The sequence below is a fragment of the Erythrolamprus reginae genome, chromosome 1, assembly GCF_031021105.1.
Source record: "Erythrolamprus reginae isolate rEryReg1 chromosome 1, rEryReg1.hap1, whole genome shotgun sequence".
Lineage (NCBI taxonomy): Eukaryota > Metazoa > Chordata > Lepidosauria > Squamata > Dipsadidae > Erythrolamprus > Erythrolamprus reginae.
Window position 1 is genome coordinate 59,232,339 of NC_091950.1, and position 19,593 is coordinate 59,251,931.

Genomic DNA, 19,593 nt, shown 5'->3' on the forward strand with positions numbered 1-19,593 from the left:
GGGTATAAAAACCTAAGAAGTGTCCTGCTGGATCAGACCCAAGGACATCTAGTCTAGAATCAGCTCTCACAGTGCCGAACAACTGCAGAAAAAAGCCCACTAGACTCCCAGCAAATGACCTCCAGAGGCAGCCACACTGACATCACACTGACATCACTACAATCCTCATGACTTATATAATTTGATACAACCTTTTTTTTAAATCTAATCAGGCTGGTAGCCAACACTATTTCTCCTAAAGCATCACAATGCTGTTTCAGAGAAGGAGGCAGCAATAGAAAAGGATATTTTTCCATAGAATAATTCTTTACATGGCATTAAAGAGGGAGCCTGAAGGGAACTATCTTTTCCTGGACTAATTGCACTGTAGCAATCAAAGAAGGCCACTGTATAGATTATGTTCACTTAATGGTGAACACACATCTTATTTTAACCTTGTTCAAATAAACCAATTTTATGAGGGGTCCTTGGTGCTCTCTGAGCTTGCTTGTTTTCTTGCGGACCTTTCATTACCTTAACTAGCGCTAATGATATTACCTAGTTAGAGTAATGAAAGCCTGCAAGAAAACAAGCGCAGAACCAAGGACGCCCTCATTTCACCCCTGAGCTACAAGTATTCTGATTTATTGGAATCAGTTTTATATTCCTTCCTTTTACTTCTGAAAATATGAATCTTCAGTTCATTCAAATACTGTCAGAATATTTGATTTCTCTTCAGTTTTTCTTTGTCCTGTTGACTTTAACAGACCTCTTTTGTAAAAACAAAACAAAACAATTGTATATAACAGTGATGGTGAACCTATGGCATGGGTGCCACAGGTGGCACGTGGAGCCATTTCTTCTGGCATGCAAGCTGTTGTCCTAGCTCAGCTTCAACATGTATGTGTGTGTCCACCAGATGATTTTTGGCTGGCGTCGAGGCTCTGGGGAGAACGTTTTTGGCTTCCAGAGAGCCTCTGGGGTGATGGGGGAGGGTGGGGTTACCCTCCCTTGGCTCCAGGGAAGCCTTTGGAACCTGCGGAGGGTGAAACACGAGCCTACTGGGCCCACCAGAAATTGGGAAACAGGACCTTTCCAGCCTCCCCAGGCATTGAATTATGAGTGTGGGCACTTGCGCAGGTGCAATAGCGCATGTACACGCTCTTTTGGCACCCAAGAAAAAAAAGGTTCGCCGTCACTGGTATATAACTTCTATGGGCTGCTTTAGCAATGCAGTTGAAGTTCCCATGACTTGGGGTATAGATGAGAATAAATAGCTAAAGCTAAGCAAGATGGAATTACTCCATTTTTTTTTCAGGGAGATTCTTTGTTAGCGCCCGTTTTCTCTCTTGAAGGAACTGAACTGCTCTTAGATTGTGATGGCAAACCTATGGCACAGGTGGCACGCGGAGCCATATCTGCCAGCACGCAAGCTGTTGCACTAGCTCAGTTCCAGTGTATATATGCACACTGGCCAGCTGATTTTTGGCTCAAATGGAGGCTTTGGGAAGATGTTTTTGGCCTCCGGAGAGTCTCTGAGGGGCAGGACAAAGCATTTCGCCCTCCCTAAGCAGCAAGAAAGCCACTGGAACTGGGGAAGGTGAAAAATAGGTCCATCAGGACCACCTGAAATCGGGAAATGGGGACTGGGGGGGGGGTGTTCTGCATGCATGCATGGGGGGCATTGAATTATGGGTGTGGGCATTTTTGGCACCCAAGGAAAAAAAGGTTCGTCATCACTGCTCTAAGAAGTCCTCCCAGATTCATATCAATTGTTGGTTTGGCAGGTGGAAGCAATGACTATGAAAGCCTTGGCATAAATCTGGTATACCATCTGGTGGTGGTTCAACTCCAAGTGATGGTATACCACCTGGAGAGAGCAGACATTGTAAGAATAATTCATGTATTCATCTACTGGCTAAACTACTCCAAATGTCAGACATTCAAGGTACATTATATCAGACTGGTTTCCAGGGTCACCTAGATTAGAATTACTATTGTAAAGTTATAGTAATCTTGTGAATTTGGATGCACTTTGCTCCTCTATCTTTGTGAGGACTCGGGAGGGGCTTCTCCAAGACATTAATTTAATTTAATTTAAATCTGTTTTTAACCTTGAAGTACTATATGCCTTGATACTGAGGTACCTTCAGAACTATATGCTTCAACTAGAATTTATGAATTATCTGAATAAAAATTACTTGTCCCAAAAGGGGTGGGTTCCTCTTACTTTCGCCACCGGTTCACATGTGTGCAAGTCCCCATGTGCAATTTCTCTTCTGCGCATGCTCAGTAGCTGGAATCGGCCCAAAACAGAGCTGAGGAGCTGATCAGCTATGCTTTGGGAAAAGGAATAAAGGTCAGTTTAAACTCGGGGTGGGTGGGTGAGCCCTTTTACAAGCAGCAGAACAGGAAAGACCTTCAAAACAGTAAAATTCCCCAAAAATTCCCCCCAAAAAGATTGTGGTGCCCATGGACCAGCATTAACCGAACTGTATCTGTCTGTTGTAGTTAGCTCTGGCCCTGCTCCTGCCCCAAGGACTGTGGATGTGGGGGAGACATCCACATGCTGCAGGCCTGTTTTGCTCCCGGTGGAATCTGCTGATGAAGGCTCCTCTGACCAAGAAGACATGAGGGAGGAGGAGAGTGGGGCAGACAGCTCAGAAGGAGATCAATTATCTAGCTCCTCCTTGGATTCAGAACAAAGTTAATGATACAGCCACGCATGCGGAGAGCGATGCATAGGCAACAACAACTGAGAGATTATTATCAAAGAAAATGAGTCCACCTGTGGTTGGGTGGGGCTGTGGTAATTAGTGAGGCTGCTATAAATAGCAGCCTGTGGGTTTGGCCATTGTGGAGGATTATCTGATCGTTGTGTTTCGTGACTGCTTTATTGACTTGGACCTTTTGTGTGCTGATTTCCCCCCCGCTTTGAAACTAAACCAGGGCAAAGTGTGTTCCACTTTGTGAAAAAAGAAGGACTGTAAATTGCCTCACAGCTGCAAGCTAAGTATCCCAGAACTGATAAGGGACTTGTACAAATTACCAGTTTGTTTGGAGACAAGTGCTCTTTGCTATACCAAAAGAGGGCTTGATTTAAGTTAATTTTCATTATAAAGAACATTGCTTTGAATTTTCAAACGTGTGTGTGTCTGAAATTGTATCTGTGCATTTTTGGGAGGATTCTACCAGAGAACTCAACAGAACACTGTCGCACCATCGTCACATCACCACTGGGTCACTAACGCTTCAGGCAATCTGGTCCAAACTGAGAGGAACCCACCCCTGGTCCCAACTATCACGAAATTAGGGTGCTGAAGCCAGGAGAAAGTGGCCATTATTCTCTGGGCGGTCAGATTAAGCCTAGAGTTATTCTTCTAGAAACAACTTTAAAAAATTCTAATACAGGGCAATGTCAGCCTTCCCTGCTACACCAGCAAGGAAACCAGACTAGATGAGCTAAATTTACTTTATTGTAAAGCTACATTAACATAATCTTGCAAGTCTGAAAATACAAATTTCCTACCCTTCACTTTTAAAATCCTTGCTCCAATAGGATGGTCCTTCTTTAGTTTCCTTCTCTCGCCGTTTTGACTGCAAGTTTATGTCCCTCCTGTCTGATTGTTTTCTAGTCAGCATCTCTTTTCCCCTTTCCTCAAGGTCGTCCATGCATTCCTTTATATCTGAGACCACACCAAATTGACAGGTTTTTAAATTTTATTTTCAGCACCCAAAATCACCTAGGGTGATATAGAAATGTAATAAATAAATGAAATGCTTGTATTCCTCCAATTAGATTACTTATTCTATTTTTTTTTATTACATTGTGATGATTACGCTGATAATTTGACGTTCATGTTTGCAATCATTCTTGTATATCACTGAGTTGTACAATGGCGGTGGTTTAGAAATCTATTAATATATCACAAATTAAAGATGAGAGGGGTAATTTTTCTTTCAGGCCAGCACTTAAGTCAAGAGAGTGAATCACATGTAGTCCTTGAATCAATTTCTTGTATCCTTCAAGCTAATTTCAAAATTTCTCTGCAAAAGATCCATTTAGATCTTTCATAAGTGTCTTCTCCTTATTCCCTGCTCCTTAAAAGGAAAAGTAGTCATCTGGGGGGAGGGAGAGATGGGGGAGAGAAAGGGGGGGTGTTTCCAGGGGTGAAATACTCCCAATTCGGGCATGCCTGCCAGCTGCCATTGATCCGGAAGAGATTGCAGTGTGAAGCTTCACCCACCTGCCTGGATGCCGCCATTTGGGTTCTTTTACGCTCTGTGCATGCACAAAGCATTCTGTGCTTACGCAGAGGATAAAAGAACCCAAATGGCGATATCCAGGCAGGTGGGCAAAATCTCATGCTGCAATCGCTTCTGGCTCTATGATGATCAGCAGGCACACCCAAACCGGGAGCATTTCCCCCCCGGGCGGGGGCTCCTACCAACTTTGGCATGATGCAAGCAAGACTCTTGTGCATCTCAAGATGGTTTGCAAATATTTAAGTACAGCAAAATCTGCCTAAAATCCAAAAGTGTTAAGAGAGGTCTAGTCCTATCCCCAATAGGGAATAACCTCAAGTGCAGTAGATGTGACTGTGTGTATGTATTTTATATATTGGGGATTTTTTTCTTTTTTTTTCTTTTTAGACTTTTTAATGTAAAACTGTTTTTTTAGATTTTAATTATTAGATTTGTTACCATGTATTGTTTTTATCAGTGTTGTGAGCTGCCCCGAGTCTACGGAGAGGGGCGGCATACAAATCTAATAAATAATAATAATAATAACCTCTGATCATGACCATAATTTGTTCCATAACTTTGGTTGCAACCTAATTTGGTCATGAACTGAACCTAATTTTTGAAATTTGGCGCTTAGAAAAAAAATTGGTGTAGAAGGGAAAATCGGCTGCAGGGGGAAAGATGTGAATTTTTTGGTCGTGGTCAGAAGCATTAATGGCCAGAGGTTCTGCTGTACCCAGTTTTTTCTGTAGTCCTCCTGTGGCTCTCTCAAATACTTCCAAAAATATTGTATTTATCTGTAACAAAACGTGATGAGATTTAGTGATATGAACAAGGCTCTCGCCTCCCCGATACAGATTATCCTTTGGGGGTGACTAAATATGTTCAGATTGGGACTAAATCCTGTCTGGAAAAGATCTTTATGATAATCTTTGGGCCTACTACCTTATCCATACAGCAACCCAAATAGATTATCCCTGAGGGAAAATAGTGCTAGAGAGAAAAAAAGGTTGTTCCGTTTTGGGATGAATGTACCTGTAACACAGCTGGAGGAATTGCAAATCTGACTATTGAATAATTTATGGTCATACTGGATCACTCCCATTTCATTATTGCTTCTTACATTTCCTTTAGGCTGCCTTCCCTATATAAAGAATCACAAAGGTGATATTTTTGGCAAATGCAGCTGTTACTCAGAGACACGAGCAAATTACTGTATGCAGAATTCATACTGAAACCAAAAGCATTGTAATTCTGAAAAAAAGTAAGAGGTACTAAAAAGGTTCACAGTATGCCTTGCACATTCCTATGGCCACAGTATTGTCTCTTTACTTTTAATCCAATATTTGTCTGAGACGATATATCAATGATTTGAGATAAATAATTGTCATGTGATACAGGAAGTATGTTTGAAGATGAGCATTTCCTGCCAATTAATCTCTTCCCTTCTAAAGTGCTAAGAATGAACTTCTCCCTATCCTAGTTCACATTGACTATCTTTTTTTGGAGGGGGGGTTGTTTGTTTGTTTCAATGTGTTTGTTGGTTTCAATGTTTGTTATAATGGGAAGGTGCCCCTTTTCCATTACAGCCAGCTTCAGACACACTTTGTCGATCGTCATTTATGTGACAGAAACCACTCTTATAAGGAAATTTAAATAGATCAGGTTTTACCAGAAATGTACTAAACTCTTGATTATCTCAAATAATTGTCATAAATATATACAGCCAATGGAAAATATCATACGAATGAAATGACAGATTAGAATGTATATCAAGTGATTCCAGAAATAGATATCATAGATCTATATACTTATTCCATATTTGGAACAAATTATACAAGGCTTAAGTGCTAGTCACAGTACTTTTGCTTCAACAGGCTGTGTCAACAAAAGATTAAATTCTAATTTTTGTTAGTAAAAAATAAACAAAATATTTCATAAATCAGCTTAGGAAAGAGACTGGTTTCTGGCTGCACATTCATATATATTTATATGTGTGTTTGTGTGTGTGTGTATCATGTTTTTGCTGAATTTTTTTTTTTAAATTAAGGGAGTCTAGGATAGCGCTATTTCAGCTTTATTCTGGCCTCATCAGCTAGCCATACCCATACTGGGATTTGATCCTGGGGCCTCTGCCTTGTAAGGCAGAGAATTAACCTCTAGGCCACCAGATCTAATCCCTTCAGCTTTGTACCATGGAGGGGCTATATGTTTTTTCTGTTGGTCACCCTGGTATATTGAAGGAACGTCAGACATGTGCTTATATATATATGTGCTTATATATGCTGTATATATATTCTTATATATGTGTGAATATATGTATATTCAGCCAAACAATACGAATCCTCACTGTGTTAAAATATTCAAGTTTGCCTCCAATTGTGTTCATTCACTAGTGAATGGCAGAACAGGCTACCTCTTTTTCCCTCTACTATTCACATTTCCCAAAGCAATGCTAGAAGGTTTACACCCTAGCACTGGATTCACCAATATAGTATTCATAAGAATGCTAGAATATGCTCCTGGATGTCTTCTTAATATTCAGCTGGTTCCTTGCCTATTTGTATTTTTATAGGTAAGTAAAACTTCGTAACTAAAAAAAGAAGGAAAAAACTGTCATTCTATAAAACAAAGGAGTGGCCTCCATCACCATCATCCTTACTTCCAAGACTCAGGATATTAATTATAGTTCATAGGTTTTGCCAAACAGTGAAAGTGATCAATGGCTGCAGCACAACATCTTCATTTAGAAATGTGACCCCCATCAATAAGCTACATATGGACAGTAAGAATGACTGCCAAGTTTCCATTCAACCTGTATCTAGATCAGGTTGGGGTCAACTACCAAGGGGATGATTTTACTGGGTTATTTCATTGAATATTTTTAATATATCAGTCCAGTATTATTTTATTTGATATGGTCATTATTCTAATAATCAATTAATAGTCAATAATCACTTGAAAATGTGCTGTCCAGAAAAAAGGACAGAGTATGCTTTAGCAAGACTTTTGCAAAGATAATGGATTCCAAAATAATATATTAAGATATGATTTCATTGAAGATATGTTTATCTTGTTTATCTTTAAGATGAAAGTGTGTGTGTGTGTGTGTGTGTGTGTGTTTGCCATAGTGGAATAATATGGCTACCTGTCTGCATTAAGAAAAGAGACATTTCTCCACACAAAATAATTTATCAAAATTCAATCTAGTTTGTTTGCCAGTGCACCTGAATCAGGTGGCTGATATTCCATATGTTTCAGAGGAAATGACAAAGTGAGAACTTGTTCATAATTGAATTCTTGGCAAAATCTCCATGTAGGCAAATGTTGTGTCATAAATCTGTGTGATTTGGCTGTTATTGTTGTTGCTGTTTTGCCTTTTCCACTTTGCTACTATTTGTATTTTCCCCATCATTCACAAGTCAATATATTCTTGATTGGGTCTGTAATGTTTACTGACAGTCTGCCACAAGTATGTAATTTTAGGGCAAAGAGTAGAGCTTTTTAGTCTAAGTGGAAAGACATGTAACTAGACTAGCAATATTCATCTAAGTAGGTTGTAGGAGACCATTATAGAAAACACTTCACAGCTTCTTTACTGCATGAAAATCATTTTATAATGTACAAACTGCAGACGTATAATTTGTTTTTTATTATAGTTGGTAACCTTGTGTGTGCTAGCTAAGGATCTGCTATGATATTCCCCCCCCCTCCATAAATTTAAGTCTTTGTAAATTTTGCTTGCATTATCTTGTGTAAATGATAAATCAAATGAACCTTCAAAAAAAGCATTAAGGTGATTGAATAATTTTGGTTATATGCTATACATCAGACACTGAAGGTATAATTGCAAATAATTCTTTCTATAAAGAAAAAATGAAGTCCTGTGTGGATACAGGATTGACTGATAATGTGCCATCAAGTAATTGTAAAAACTCAGCAACCACATCCACGTTTTTTCTCCAGAACAATCTGTCCTTGAGCTGGTTTTTCAGGTTTTCCAGTGGTGCATTCATTACCACTATAAGTGACTCCATCCACCTTGTTGCTGATCATCCTTTTCTTTTCTTTCTTTCTGCTTTCCCCAATATTAGAAGCTTTTCCAGGTAGCTGGATCTTTGTACAATATGTCTGAAGTAGGATAAATTGGAGTGTGGTCATTTGTCCCTTGAGTGATAATTCTTGATTTGTTCAATGATCCATTGGTTTGTTTTCTTGGCTCTTTACAGTACTCTCAAGAATCATCAACACCAATCTTCAGAAATGTCAATAGTTTTCCTACTCTGCTTCTTGAAAGTTTTAACTTTTACTTCCATTGATTGTCACTAATCATGCCTTGCATAATTCTGACATTTGCAAATATAGATACATCACAACACTTGAATATCTTTTCCAATGACTTTATAGCTTCTCAACTAAGTGCTAGTCTGCAGCATATTTGTTGACTGCTTGTTTCTTTTCTGTTGGTGGTTGATTCTAAAAGGGAGAAGCTATCCACCATTTTTATATCTTCATTTATAATGTGTTTGGTTGTTCTTTATATTTGATTTTAGTTCCAGTTTTTTCAGTGTGCTCTGTGACTTTTAGTACTAGGGCTTATACATTCTCAGCTATCATGATATTGTAATTAGTATTTTACAGGTTATTCTCCAGTTTTAAAACCATGCTCATCTTTTTCCAATCCCCTCCTCTTAATATATATTCAGAATATATTGAATACATTGTCTCTTTTACCAACCTGGAGCTAGTTTGTTTTGCTATGTACTGTATATACTATGATTTCCTGACCTCTATATCTGTATAGTCTGGAGGACAGAAGAAAAAGCGGGGGACATAATCGAAACATTTAAATATGTTAAAGGGTTAAATAAGGTTCAGGAGGGAAGTGTTTTTAATAGGAAAGTGAACACAAGAACAAGGGGACACAATCTGAAGTTAGTTGGGGGAAAGATCAAAGGCAACATGAGAAAATATTATTTTACTGAAAGGGTAGTAGATCCTTGGAACAAACTTCCAGCAGACGTGGTTGGTAAATCCACAGTAACTGAATTTAAACATGCCTGGGATAAACATATATCCATTGTAAGATAAAATACAGGAAATAGTATAAGGGCAGACTAGATGGACCATGAGGTCTTTTTCTGCCGTCACTCTTCTATGTTTTTATGTTTCTATATCAATTCCTCATGAGGACAATGAGATTTGCCAGCATAGCTTGGTTATGTTTCTTCTTCTATTCCTGTTTCTTTCCTATTTTCTGTTCCTTTGCTGTTTCTTCTTCTATTGCTTGTCATTATTCAGTGGGTATTCCATCAGTTCCTATAATCTTCCAACTTGTTAATGATCAGAATATTGGTATAACTTCAATCTGATATGAAAAAAAAAGAATGTGAAGGTTAATATGTGTTTCATATTGCTGCTTACAGTAATGCAATTGTATATTCCAGAAATTTTGCAATCAAATTATCTTTCAGGTTCTATCCTTTATCAACTAGTGATATAAATGGCACAAAAATGCATCAATACACATCTAAGTATTTTGACAGAAAGTATTCCTGAGAAAAGTTGTGTTAAGCATCATTTAAACGAATGCTTCAATGGATTATGTAGTGTAAAAATATATATTATGTCTTCTGGGAGGAAAAAAATCTCTATTTGTATACATGAAGAAAAATTGATAAGGGCTGAAAGGACAGGATGAAATCAGATTACGATATCCAAAGACAATTGCTTTAGATCAGATTTCCAGCTTTGCAGATCAGCGAGGGGGGAGCAAGGAGGTAGTTCCATGTGAGCGGCCAGAAAGCATGTGTGCAGCTCCATTTAGGTCAGTGACATGTATGTGTACATGCCACTCATTTATGGAGCATGTGTGGACATGCATACCCTCATGGCCCTTGTAAGCTGCCCTGAGTCACCTCAAGAAGGGCAGCATAGAAATCTAATTAATAAATAATAAATAAATAAGTGAGGATGTGCATGTGGCCTTGCCAGCTGTTTCTGTGGCCCAACTGTGGCCCACAAAATGGCCCATTAGTAGGCAGTGACCCAGAGGTTGGAGAACCCTGCTTTGGATAATCAATTATGAACATGGGACTAATGTCAGCAATTGGAATACTGAGGATGTCATTCTTAATCATAATTTACTACATATGCCTTATTGAATCTAGTTCACACATAATTCTAAGCTGTGGTGTCTTTAATCATTTACCTGAATTATCCAGAATTGACTGTGCTATCAACAAATTGAAAGAAAACCAAACAAACCACAAGAGGGCTTTGCATGATATGCAAAATAATTTACTGTGACATAACTTCCAAGTAATCATTCTTAGATTCTGCACTACTGTTTGCAGTACTATTTATCTTCTCATCGTTCCCATCATCTATCTCCTCCCACTAATGACTGAATGACTGTAACTTTGTTGCTTGTATCCTTACGATTTATATTGACTGGTTCCTAATATGATTTGATTGCTTATTTGTACACGGACTATCATTAAGTGTTGTACCTTATGATTGTACACTGAGAACATATGCACCAAGACAAATTCCTTGTTTGTCCAATTACACTTGGCCAATAAAAAAATCTATTCTATTCTATTCTATTCATGTGACTCATAACTCATATAGGACTCTTTCTGCTGTTGCTTTATTTAGCTTTAGAACTTTCTTCTCATCTCATTAAAATTAAATATCAATTTTGCCTTGAACATCAAATGGTATAAAACCTTACTTACCATAAGAACATGTCACTTTTAACTCTTCAAGCTAAACCTTTTTTTAAAAAATACATCCAAACCTCCCTGAAGAGTTCCTGTTTATAGCCACTGAAAACACTGGTTGTTACATTGACCTACATGTGTGTGTGTGTGTGTGTGTGTGTGTGTGTGTTTTAGACACTTGACTTTTGACATCAGTGGCAAATAAAGGGAGAATGTCTTCTCTCTTGTTGACTTACCTACTTATCTCATTCTAAAAGACCTCTCAGAATGCTTTGAGTATATGTGATTCTTTGGATTGGGTTAGCATTTGGTAATTTGGGTTGTATTTTAAAAACAGCAAGATGGCCATGAGATAAGCATTGTTTGACTTAATAATTCAAGGTCTGCTTTAGTTTTAGATAAACAAGCATGTTTGCAGGGCAAGCAAGGGTAAAGAAACAATGGCATTTTGCTTTATAAGGGCCATAGTTTTAATTACTCATTCCTTTCATGAGTAGGTTACAAGGATTGGCTGGATATATTGACTTGGCTTTGGGTAGTTCTTATATCAATAATTCAGTTCAGCCACTGTGCTAGACATATACACCATGTGATTCATAGGCAGTTCCATCTTAACGTTGTTAGTCGTACAACTGAGAAGGAAAGCAAATGATATTTATTGTATACACACAGACCTATTCAGCCTTGTTTAAAAAGGATTCCAAAAGGAAGATACTGTCTCTGGATTACCATGATTGCTATCATATGTTACTGTTTACTTGGGTAATTTAGAAACTTAAATGCTGCAATGATTTTAAATGTGGTGATTCATTTTAACAATGAAATGTATTAGTTACATCCATTTATGCAAAAGCCTCTGAAAAATAATGATTTGCAGAAGCATGTTTGTACAAAAGTTTGTTTCTATGAAGAAACAAAAACGCATGGATCCAATGGGAAGCCTAGCTAATTCAGCAATCTATGGCACAGGGGGAAACCAGATGCCTTCTGGAAGTCTCTAAACTGGACCCGAAGAACAGCACTCTACTGATTTGTTTGCCAAGCAAATCATATCCATAAACTCATCTGATATATATAACAATCTTTGCTCCCTTAGATAAACCTTGAAAACCTTTTCAGATGTTGTCCCGGAAACATAGACTAGTTGATAAGGCATTACATTGTGTGTGCCTACTTTTGTCTTAATGCATTAGGTGAACTCAGATTATTATGGTTTATAATTGAAGTAGTATACTATAAGAAATAGCTAGTTGTATTTTAGTCAATAAAACATGATCATATGAAGCATGTATAGTTTGCAGCACTGTGTGAACACAGACATTAAGCACATGTGTGTTTAATTCAGATATATGAACCTTTGAACCAAGTAGACATATTGAAATAAGCATTCCAAGACTGCAGCCCTCCTCATTTCGTTAAATTTCAATATAATTATATTGTTTCTTATTTGCTCTGTGGTTGGCAAACTTCAGTCCATATGAGTTTCGTGAACCATTTTTCATAACCTATAAAATATTCTTTTTCCAATATGAAAACGCATTCTTAATTTGGGAGTAAAGGTGAAACTGTCTCTAAGAATCACATCAAAAGTTGTATTTTGCTCATATACTTTAGAATGGACCTCCGGATAGCATTCACCTGAAAAAAACTTTTTTCCCCCAATGACAATCTGTCACAAGATCTATTTGCCCTTGCATTTACATGAAGCCACCGTGAGTGCCTTCTTGATTTCATAGCTTTCATTTTCAGTGATGAGGGATTCTGAAAACTAAAGACCAAACCAATTTGAACCATGTGGCCATTTCTAGTTTATGGTAGCACCTGAGTTCATAAATTGTGTTGAACCCAAATGAAACAAACCATGCTACAGTCTGAAGAGATTGTGATTCTGACTTTTTGATCTTTCAACTGGTTACTTTATACACCTAATGCAGAAACTGCAGTAAAGTGCCATAGTGTCTCACACTGGCTTTGTTTAATGTGCACATGGAGCACCACCAACCAGCCAGCTACATTTTAATCCGACTGTGCAAACTTTACGATTCTCTATTTCAATCAATGTCGACATTGGGTAAATATTTTTACACCAACCAAGGGTAAGACTGTCAGACAGGCAGGCAGGCAGAGCAATTGTGTTCGGATACAGCTTGTTCCCAGTTCAATTCCTAGAATTATTGCCTGTTGTATCCCTATTACTTAATTAGGAGTGAGATCTAGTGAATTCGCGTCACTTCAGAATCGAATTGACCCTTAAGGAAGCGTTCTCTTTTAAGATCCCCCCCCCCCGCTTCTCCCTACGCGCGTCTTTTCGTTAAGCGGGGGCGAGCAGGTGCTATCTCGTAGTTGCAGTTTTTGGAAAGGCGAAACTGTCCATATTTTTTTAAATTTTTTTTAACGCGGAAGGGTGGCGCGCTCTCACTCTCTCACAGACACACACACACATCCTGGAGTGACTTTCAGGCTCTACCCACATACCACGTAGGCCGGCGGGGAGGGGAAAAGCAAAAGGGAGAAGCCAGTCAGAACAACCGGAGGAGGAGGGCATGTGCAGCGTTCGGGACTCTCCAAGTGGTGGGAAGGAAGAGGCCGAAGGAGGCGGTAGCCGGAGAATTTCTGAGGGCTCGCAGGCCTCTCTCTCGGCTGGGCAGCGGGGAGAAAGCGCGCGCGCGCGGGTGGAAACGCCAACCTAACCCTGCGCTTGTCTCGCAATTAGGGTCGGGGAGCCATAAAGCCCCTCCTCTTTTCTTCTAACCCCCCCCCCTCACTCACCCACCCACCCACCTCCGCTAGCCCTGCCTTCTCCTTCCCTCCGTGGCGGCTAGTCACTGCTGGCCCTGCCCACGTTTTCCTCTTTCCCTCCCTCCTCTCCCCCCCAGCGGTCATGTGTTGCCTTTTTTTTGTTGTTTGCAGTGGAAACAATTTCGCCTCCTTCTAGCACCTCCGACCCAAACCGCTACTCGCTCAGACTGGGGGTGGGGTGGGAGTCGGGGGTGGGTGGGAAAGGGGGACAGCGAGGAAAGGGGGGACGACGACGACGACGGCCGGGGCGTCGAGGCGAAACACAAGAGGGGCCAGCGGGGAGGCGTGAAAACTGCAGCGGGGGTCCCATGCTCGCCTCGGGTTTCCTTTTCGGCTCCGGGCTCCCCTTGGGCCACATTGTCGGCTCCAGGCTGGGGGAGGAAGCGATGCCTTGTTCAATCGGATGAAAAGTTTGCATAATGCTCCAGGGAAAGGCGGCGGGGAAGAAAATCTAGAACTCACCCAGGACAGGTAAGTTTTAGATTTTTTTGGGGAGGGGGGGAGAAGCATACGTGTGTGTGTGTTGTGCTTGTGTGTGCGTGCGCGCGCGCGTTTCGTATACGGTCAGGGCGGGTTTTTTTTTTTTTGGTCTTCTGCTTTCTTGTGTAGATTGTCTTTTTTATTTTCAAACCGTAATTCCTTCGCTGGGAAGATTGCGTAAGATTCTCTGCATTGGAATCGAAAGAAGCCCCCCCCCCCCCCCAAAAAAAAAAGCCCCACAAGGGAGACGAGAAAAAAAGGTGAACTGGGCGCAAAGACGCAGTATAAAATCAGTTCGGAATGTCTCCAAACAACTTCCTGTTCGTCTTGGACATAAGGGGATGCACATTCTCTCGGTGTTGTCAGGTGAAGCGGGTCGAGCCGAGTTTGCAGGCACGAATGTGAATTTTGTTATCGGAACTGAAGCGGCAGATAAGACCTTGGACGGAGTTGGGGTTGTATTTTAAAGTTGGGGGGGGGGAGTTTGAGGACGAACTCCACCTTTGCAACATTTGCAATTTTTTTTTTTTTTTGCGACAGTGATTGCTTCCTGTAGTTTTTTGGGGGGAGCATTTTTCTCTCTCAAGTTTTAAAATCCCATCGTTGGTTTTTTTTTTAACTAGTAAGTAGAATGAGCTTTAGCGCTAAGACAGCACGTTTTCGAAACTATTTTTTACAGAAATAGGTCGTAATCTCTTTTTTTGAGGGGGTGGGGGCGCGTATATATGATAGCGTGGTGTAGAAGAAGATAGGCCGATGCAAGGTTTAAGGTATCTGGCCAGCATTGAAGGTATGTTCTCTGCAAATGGCACTGTATAGACATAAGTGCAGTTTTCTAGTCGCCTAGCAACGCTATTGATTGATTTGAATCCCAACCAATCAGCGGCCTCCTTCTCCCCTTCAAATGTTTTTGACAAGTACAGTAGGGAGTGTAGGCAAAGTGCAGTCTCTCCCTGACTGCTCTCTTCTTCACTTAAAAAAAAAATTGGCCAGTTTTATTATTTCTTTAAATAGATATCCTTTCAAATATATGTCACTGCATAGATGTAAGTTATTTGGAGAAGCAATGGTCACTAGTAATTCTTTCTTTTTGTGCATTGTGTCAGTTTACAACTCTAAATATTAAAAAACAACAACAGTTGCTCTGTTCAGCCAGCAGTAACATTCATTTTACACACACTGGTGTCAAATTCTGAGGGCGTCTTGATAAAGTTACCTCTTTACAAAATATTTGTTGCTAATTTGTATGTACAATTGTTTTGTTAGAATTCTTCAGCCCCCATGTATTTTGTTAATTAGAAATGGCAGGCAAGTTATTCCTTTGAGCTGGAGTTCAGCTGAGGAAAACTCAGCTGTGTTTCTAAAACTTACTTTGCTGTGCGCTTTTTGTCCTTCATGCACATCTAAATTAGAATTTCTCTTTTCCATAATTCATCTTAGGTTATGAAATTGTCTGCTGTTTTTCAACTGAAATGCTGCAAACTTGTTCTCGGAACTGTACAGTTAAGTCTAGGAACACTAGAAATGCTTCAACATTTATTTTGCATCATTCTGGAAACTTATCCTTGTGCACACCAAAGAGGCGCTTCCTGTAGTTTCCAAGCTGTTGATGTTGAAATGTGCATGGTATAATGCACATTAAAAAAACCCTTTCCTTCAGCCATGCACAGCATTTCTCAGTTATTTATATTTTTCAATTATTATTATTAGAATCCATGAAACATTTGCAGTATGAGCCAAGGTCTGCCCTGTAGTATTCATGGCTTTTATTCTACATAAATATAAATAAAATCACATGCTTAAAGCATGTAGTAAAGTAGTTGTGGCTATTATTCCAAACATAAATTTCTTTGGTGGATTATAATTTTAATTAACTCAGAGCATGTTGAAAACCATGAAGTTGACCCCCGTATCTATACAATTGGAAAGAGTTGCCAGTCTAACATAAGCTCTTAGAAAGAAGTCCCTAGTTTTTGTGTGAAAATTGATGGTATTATATAGTCCTTCGGGAGAATGCTGGCAAGTAAGCAAATTAAACTGAAAGAGAGCAGCATGTTGTCATAGCAACAGAGCAATTAAATTATGTTGTCAGCCATGATATAATTTTCCTATTTAAAAGCTTGCTCATGGGATATAAGTTCTCTGTACTGAATGCATTTGGCTACATTGCTTTCAACTAAAGGCGGTGAGATTAACGTTTTAGGGATACGTTGCAGTAATCTCCCTTACTTCCTCAGTACTTCCATGTTTCAATGTACTAACAGTGCCTTCACTAGCATTTCTTCACACTGAAACAGCATTGTGAAGAAAAACAGCATTGATCAATGTTTACGGTATTCTCACTACTCCCCACTCTTTCAAATGAGGCATATGTAGTTTCCAATTTTGTCATTTTAAAGGACATCTTAGTCACATTTTTGTTCTTAATTATTGAACTTTGTTTTAAGTGTTATCAATACATTTTCTCATCAGTAGCAGTGGTATGATATAGATTGATTTCACTTTTTTCAACTATTGTACATTTTACTTCCGCCTCAGCTTCATTTTTATTCAACTTTTATCTCCAAGAGTCTTTCTTTCTTTTTCTTCAACTCACCTTAATGGCCTCTTATGTAATTATAATTTTTTAATGTTTTGAAATATCTTAACAACATCAAGCCTTTTACATAGGTTTTTGACATGTCATATTAAATTATTGTGAATTTTTTACATTGAAGATGCTTCTAATAATTTTGCATATATATATTTTAAATAAATTCAATTGCTGTGTTGTTTAAGCTCAAAATCTTCCCCAAAGAGTATCTCCTAAGAAGTTTTAGAAGTGGCATATGCTAAAGGCATTACATTGAAGAAAGCCTGGTTATATGTTTGATGAGTTTTATATTAAAATGTTGAACTGTATAGGGGCTAACCATTTAAATCTTCATGCAATGCATTAATACTACACTAATAAAATAGGCTGATCATAATTGTAATTGATATAAAGAAAAATATATTCTAGAAAAGTTCCACAAAGGTAAAACCTTTGAAACTAATTGATAACTCTTTTGTCAATAATACAGAAATGTTTTCACATTGCTTCTCTAGATTGATTTTTCCCATGTCCATATTAATATGCAACTTTAGGTTTTTTAGTTGGTCTCCTATCCAAGAACTAATCAGGATACATACTGTTTTTTTAATTTCCGTCATATGGCTAAAATGTTCATTAAACAAATATAGACTACCTCTGTAAAGAATTACATTACAGTGTATTATAATTTACAGATCCCAGTTTTATAGTGAAGTGTGAACATCCTTGAACTTTTGATTATATTTGTGGCATATTTGTCGAACTGCCAAAGGAGACTAGTGTCATGGAATTTTGCATGTGGCATAAATACAACTAACACAAGCAACTTAGCCTATACTTTCTCCATTTTACTACAAACCAGTATGTAAAAGACTTGATTGGCCAAAACCAATAACCTAGAGTGGTTGTCAGTATCTTGGGCATGACAATAACATATGGATTACTGATTGAAGATAGATAAAATAATGAATCATTATTAACTTTTTCAGATAAAGAGTAAACAGCTTAAGATGTGGCTTTGATTGCTTAATCTTGGTAGCAAAATTCAGGTTTAATTAATGTTTGTAATACTTTATCAAATATTTTCCTAACAAATATCAGGCTATTTGTTTGTACACATTTTCTAGCTTTGGTAACGTTTGCTTTTTAAAATGTAATACTGTATAGCGTAGCCCAATCCATTTTTGCATACTATTCTGTGAGCCCAGTATAGCAACAACAGTATCTACTGTGTATGACATCACTGTTCATCCTTTCTTCTAAGTCACGCTTGTCACATTCATTGTTTACTGTAATTTCAGCTAAATTTGTCATTGTGGGGCTGAATTCTCTCTCTATATATGCATATTTTCTCTGCTTCTCTAACTTGTATTTAGAGCACTAAAACTTAATTCTGAATGCATACCACAAATAGTGTTGCAATTTCTTTGGGAAATGGAGTGAATGCTTGATTCTAAATATGTGTGTCTGTGTGTGTGTGTGTAAACATGGAGTTTTGCCTGTTTGTGTGTTTAGCCAAAGTTACAGAGGCTATAATTACAATGTGGCTGTGCTCACATAAAGTGAAACAGCTGAAATGAACATGAGGCAACTGGTCCTAAGCTCTCAATTTTGTATGCTTATGACAAACAGCAACTGTTATTATGACCAGTGATACTGAAGTTCATATGATATGCTACGTAGTTCAAGAGAAAGTACAATTGATGGAATTTGCTTATTACTCAAGTTAATGGATAAAGCATTAGGGCCTTGGTTTAAGAGGATATCTATCTATTTTTGTTGTTTATAGGCAGAAAAATTAATGTATTTCAAAAAATAGTTATTGCAAAAATTAAAATTCCATTGTTGTCTTATTATCTGAATATTGCTTGTATTGTGTGTGTGAGAGAGTACATAGCCACTAGAGAAAGGGATCCACAAACTTGGCAACTTTAAGACTTGTGGACTTCAACTCCCAAAATTCTGGGAGTTGAAGTCCACAAGTGTTAAAGTTGCCAAATTTGAAGACGTCTGCACTAGACTTCATAAAAGGTGGTAATACATGCGAGGAAAAGTTGTTTGAATGTTGTTTTCTTTTATCTACCTAACCTATTTTTTGTCACACTTGGATTTATTTTATTAGGAGCCTCCGACTAAATGGGTCCAGTTATGCCTCCTAGTAAGAAGCCAGAGGGCTCGGGAATTACCATTTCCAGTGGACTGAGCCAGTGTTATACAGATGGTGACCTATCAAAAACTCTACAGGATGAGGAGGACTTAGACTTTTCTTTGCCTACTCTTCGACTGGAAAAAGATCCCATAGAAGATGAGGAACTTACCAATTTGAACTGGTTACATGAGAGTAAGAACTTGCTGAAAAGTTTTGGGGACACGGTCTTAAGAAGTGTTAGCCCAGTTCAAGACCTGGATGATGATACCCCTCCATCTCCTGCTCATGCTGACATGCCCTATGATGCCAAGCAGAACCCTAATTGTAAACCACCATATTCATTTAGCTGCCTCATATTTATGGCCATTGAGGACTCTCCAAACAAGCGGCTTCCCGTGAAGGATATATACAACTGGATTTTGGAACACTTCCCTTATTTTGCAAATGCTCCTACTGGATGGAAAAATTCTGTGAGGCATAATCTGTCATTAAATAAATGTTTTAAGAAAGTGGACAAAGACAGAAGTCAGGTGAGACTGGAATAATGTCTGTAAAATCCATTTAGTCTTCTAATCTTTATTACTACTTTGGGTTTTGGGATGTGTGTGTGTTTTTGTTGTAGTTAAAATGGATCAAGCAGTCCT

At 38.6% G+C, this 19,593-nt stretch overlaps 1 protein-coding gene across 3 annotated transcripts in view; it reads left to right on the forward strand.

Moving 5' to 3' along the window:
• The first annotated feature begins 13,405 nt into the window (after positions 1 to 13,405).
• The window catches only part of FOXN3 (forkhead box N3), a 195,152-nt gene continuing 188,964 nt past the window's right edge, over positions 13,406 to 19,593 (forward strand). For 2 of the 3 annotated variants that reach the window (XM_070753696.1, XM_070753706.1), the window contains exons 1-2: positions 13,406 to 14,219; positions 18,923 to 19,479. In XM_070753696.1, the coding sequence (XP_070609797.1) occupies positions 18,937 to 19,479 (543 nt within the window). In that variant the 5' untranslated portion in view covers positions 13,406 to 14,219; positions 18,923 to 18,936. The remainder of the gene's footprint in view (positions 14,220 to 18,922; positions 19,480 to 19,593) is intronic. The other variant, XM_070753713.1, reaches the window with a different exon arrangement.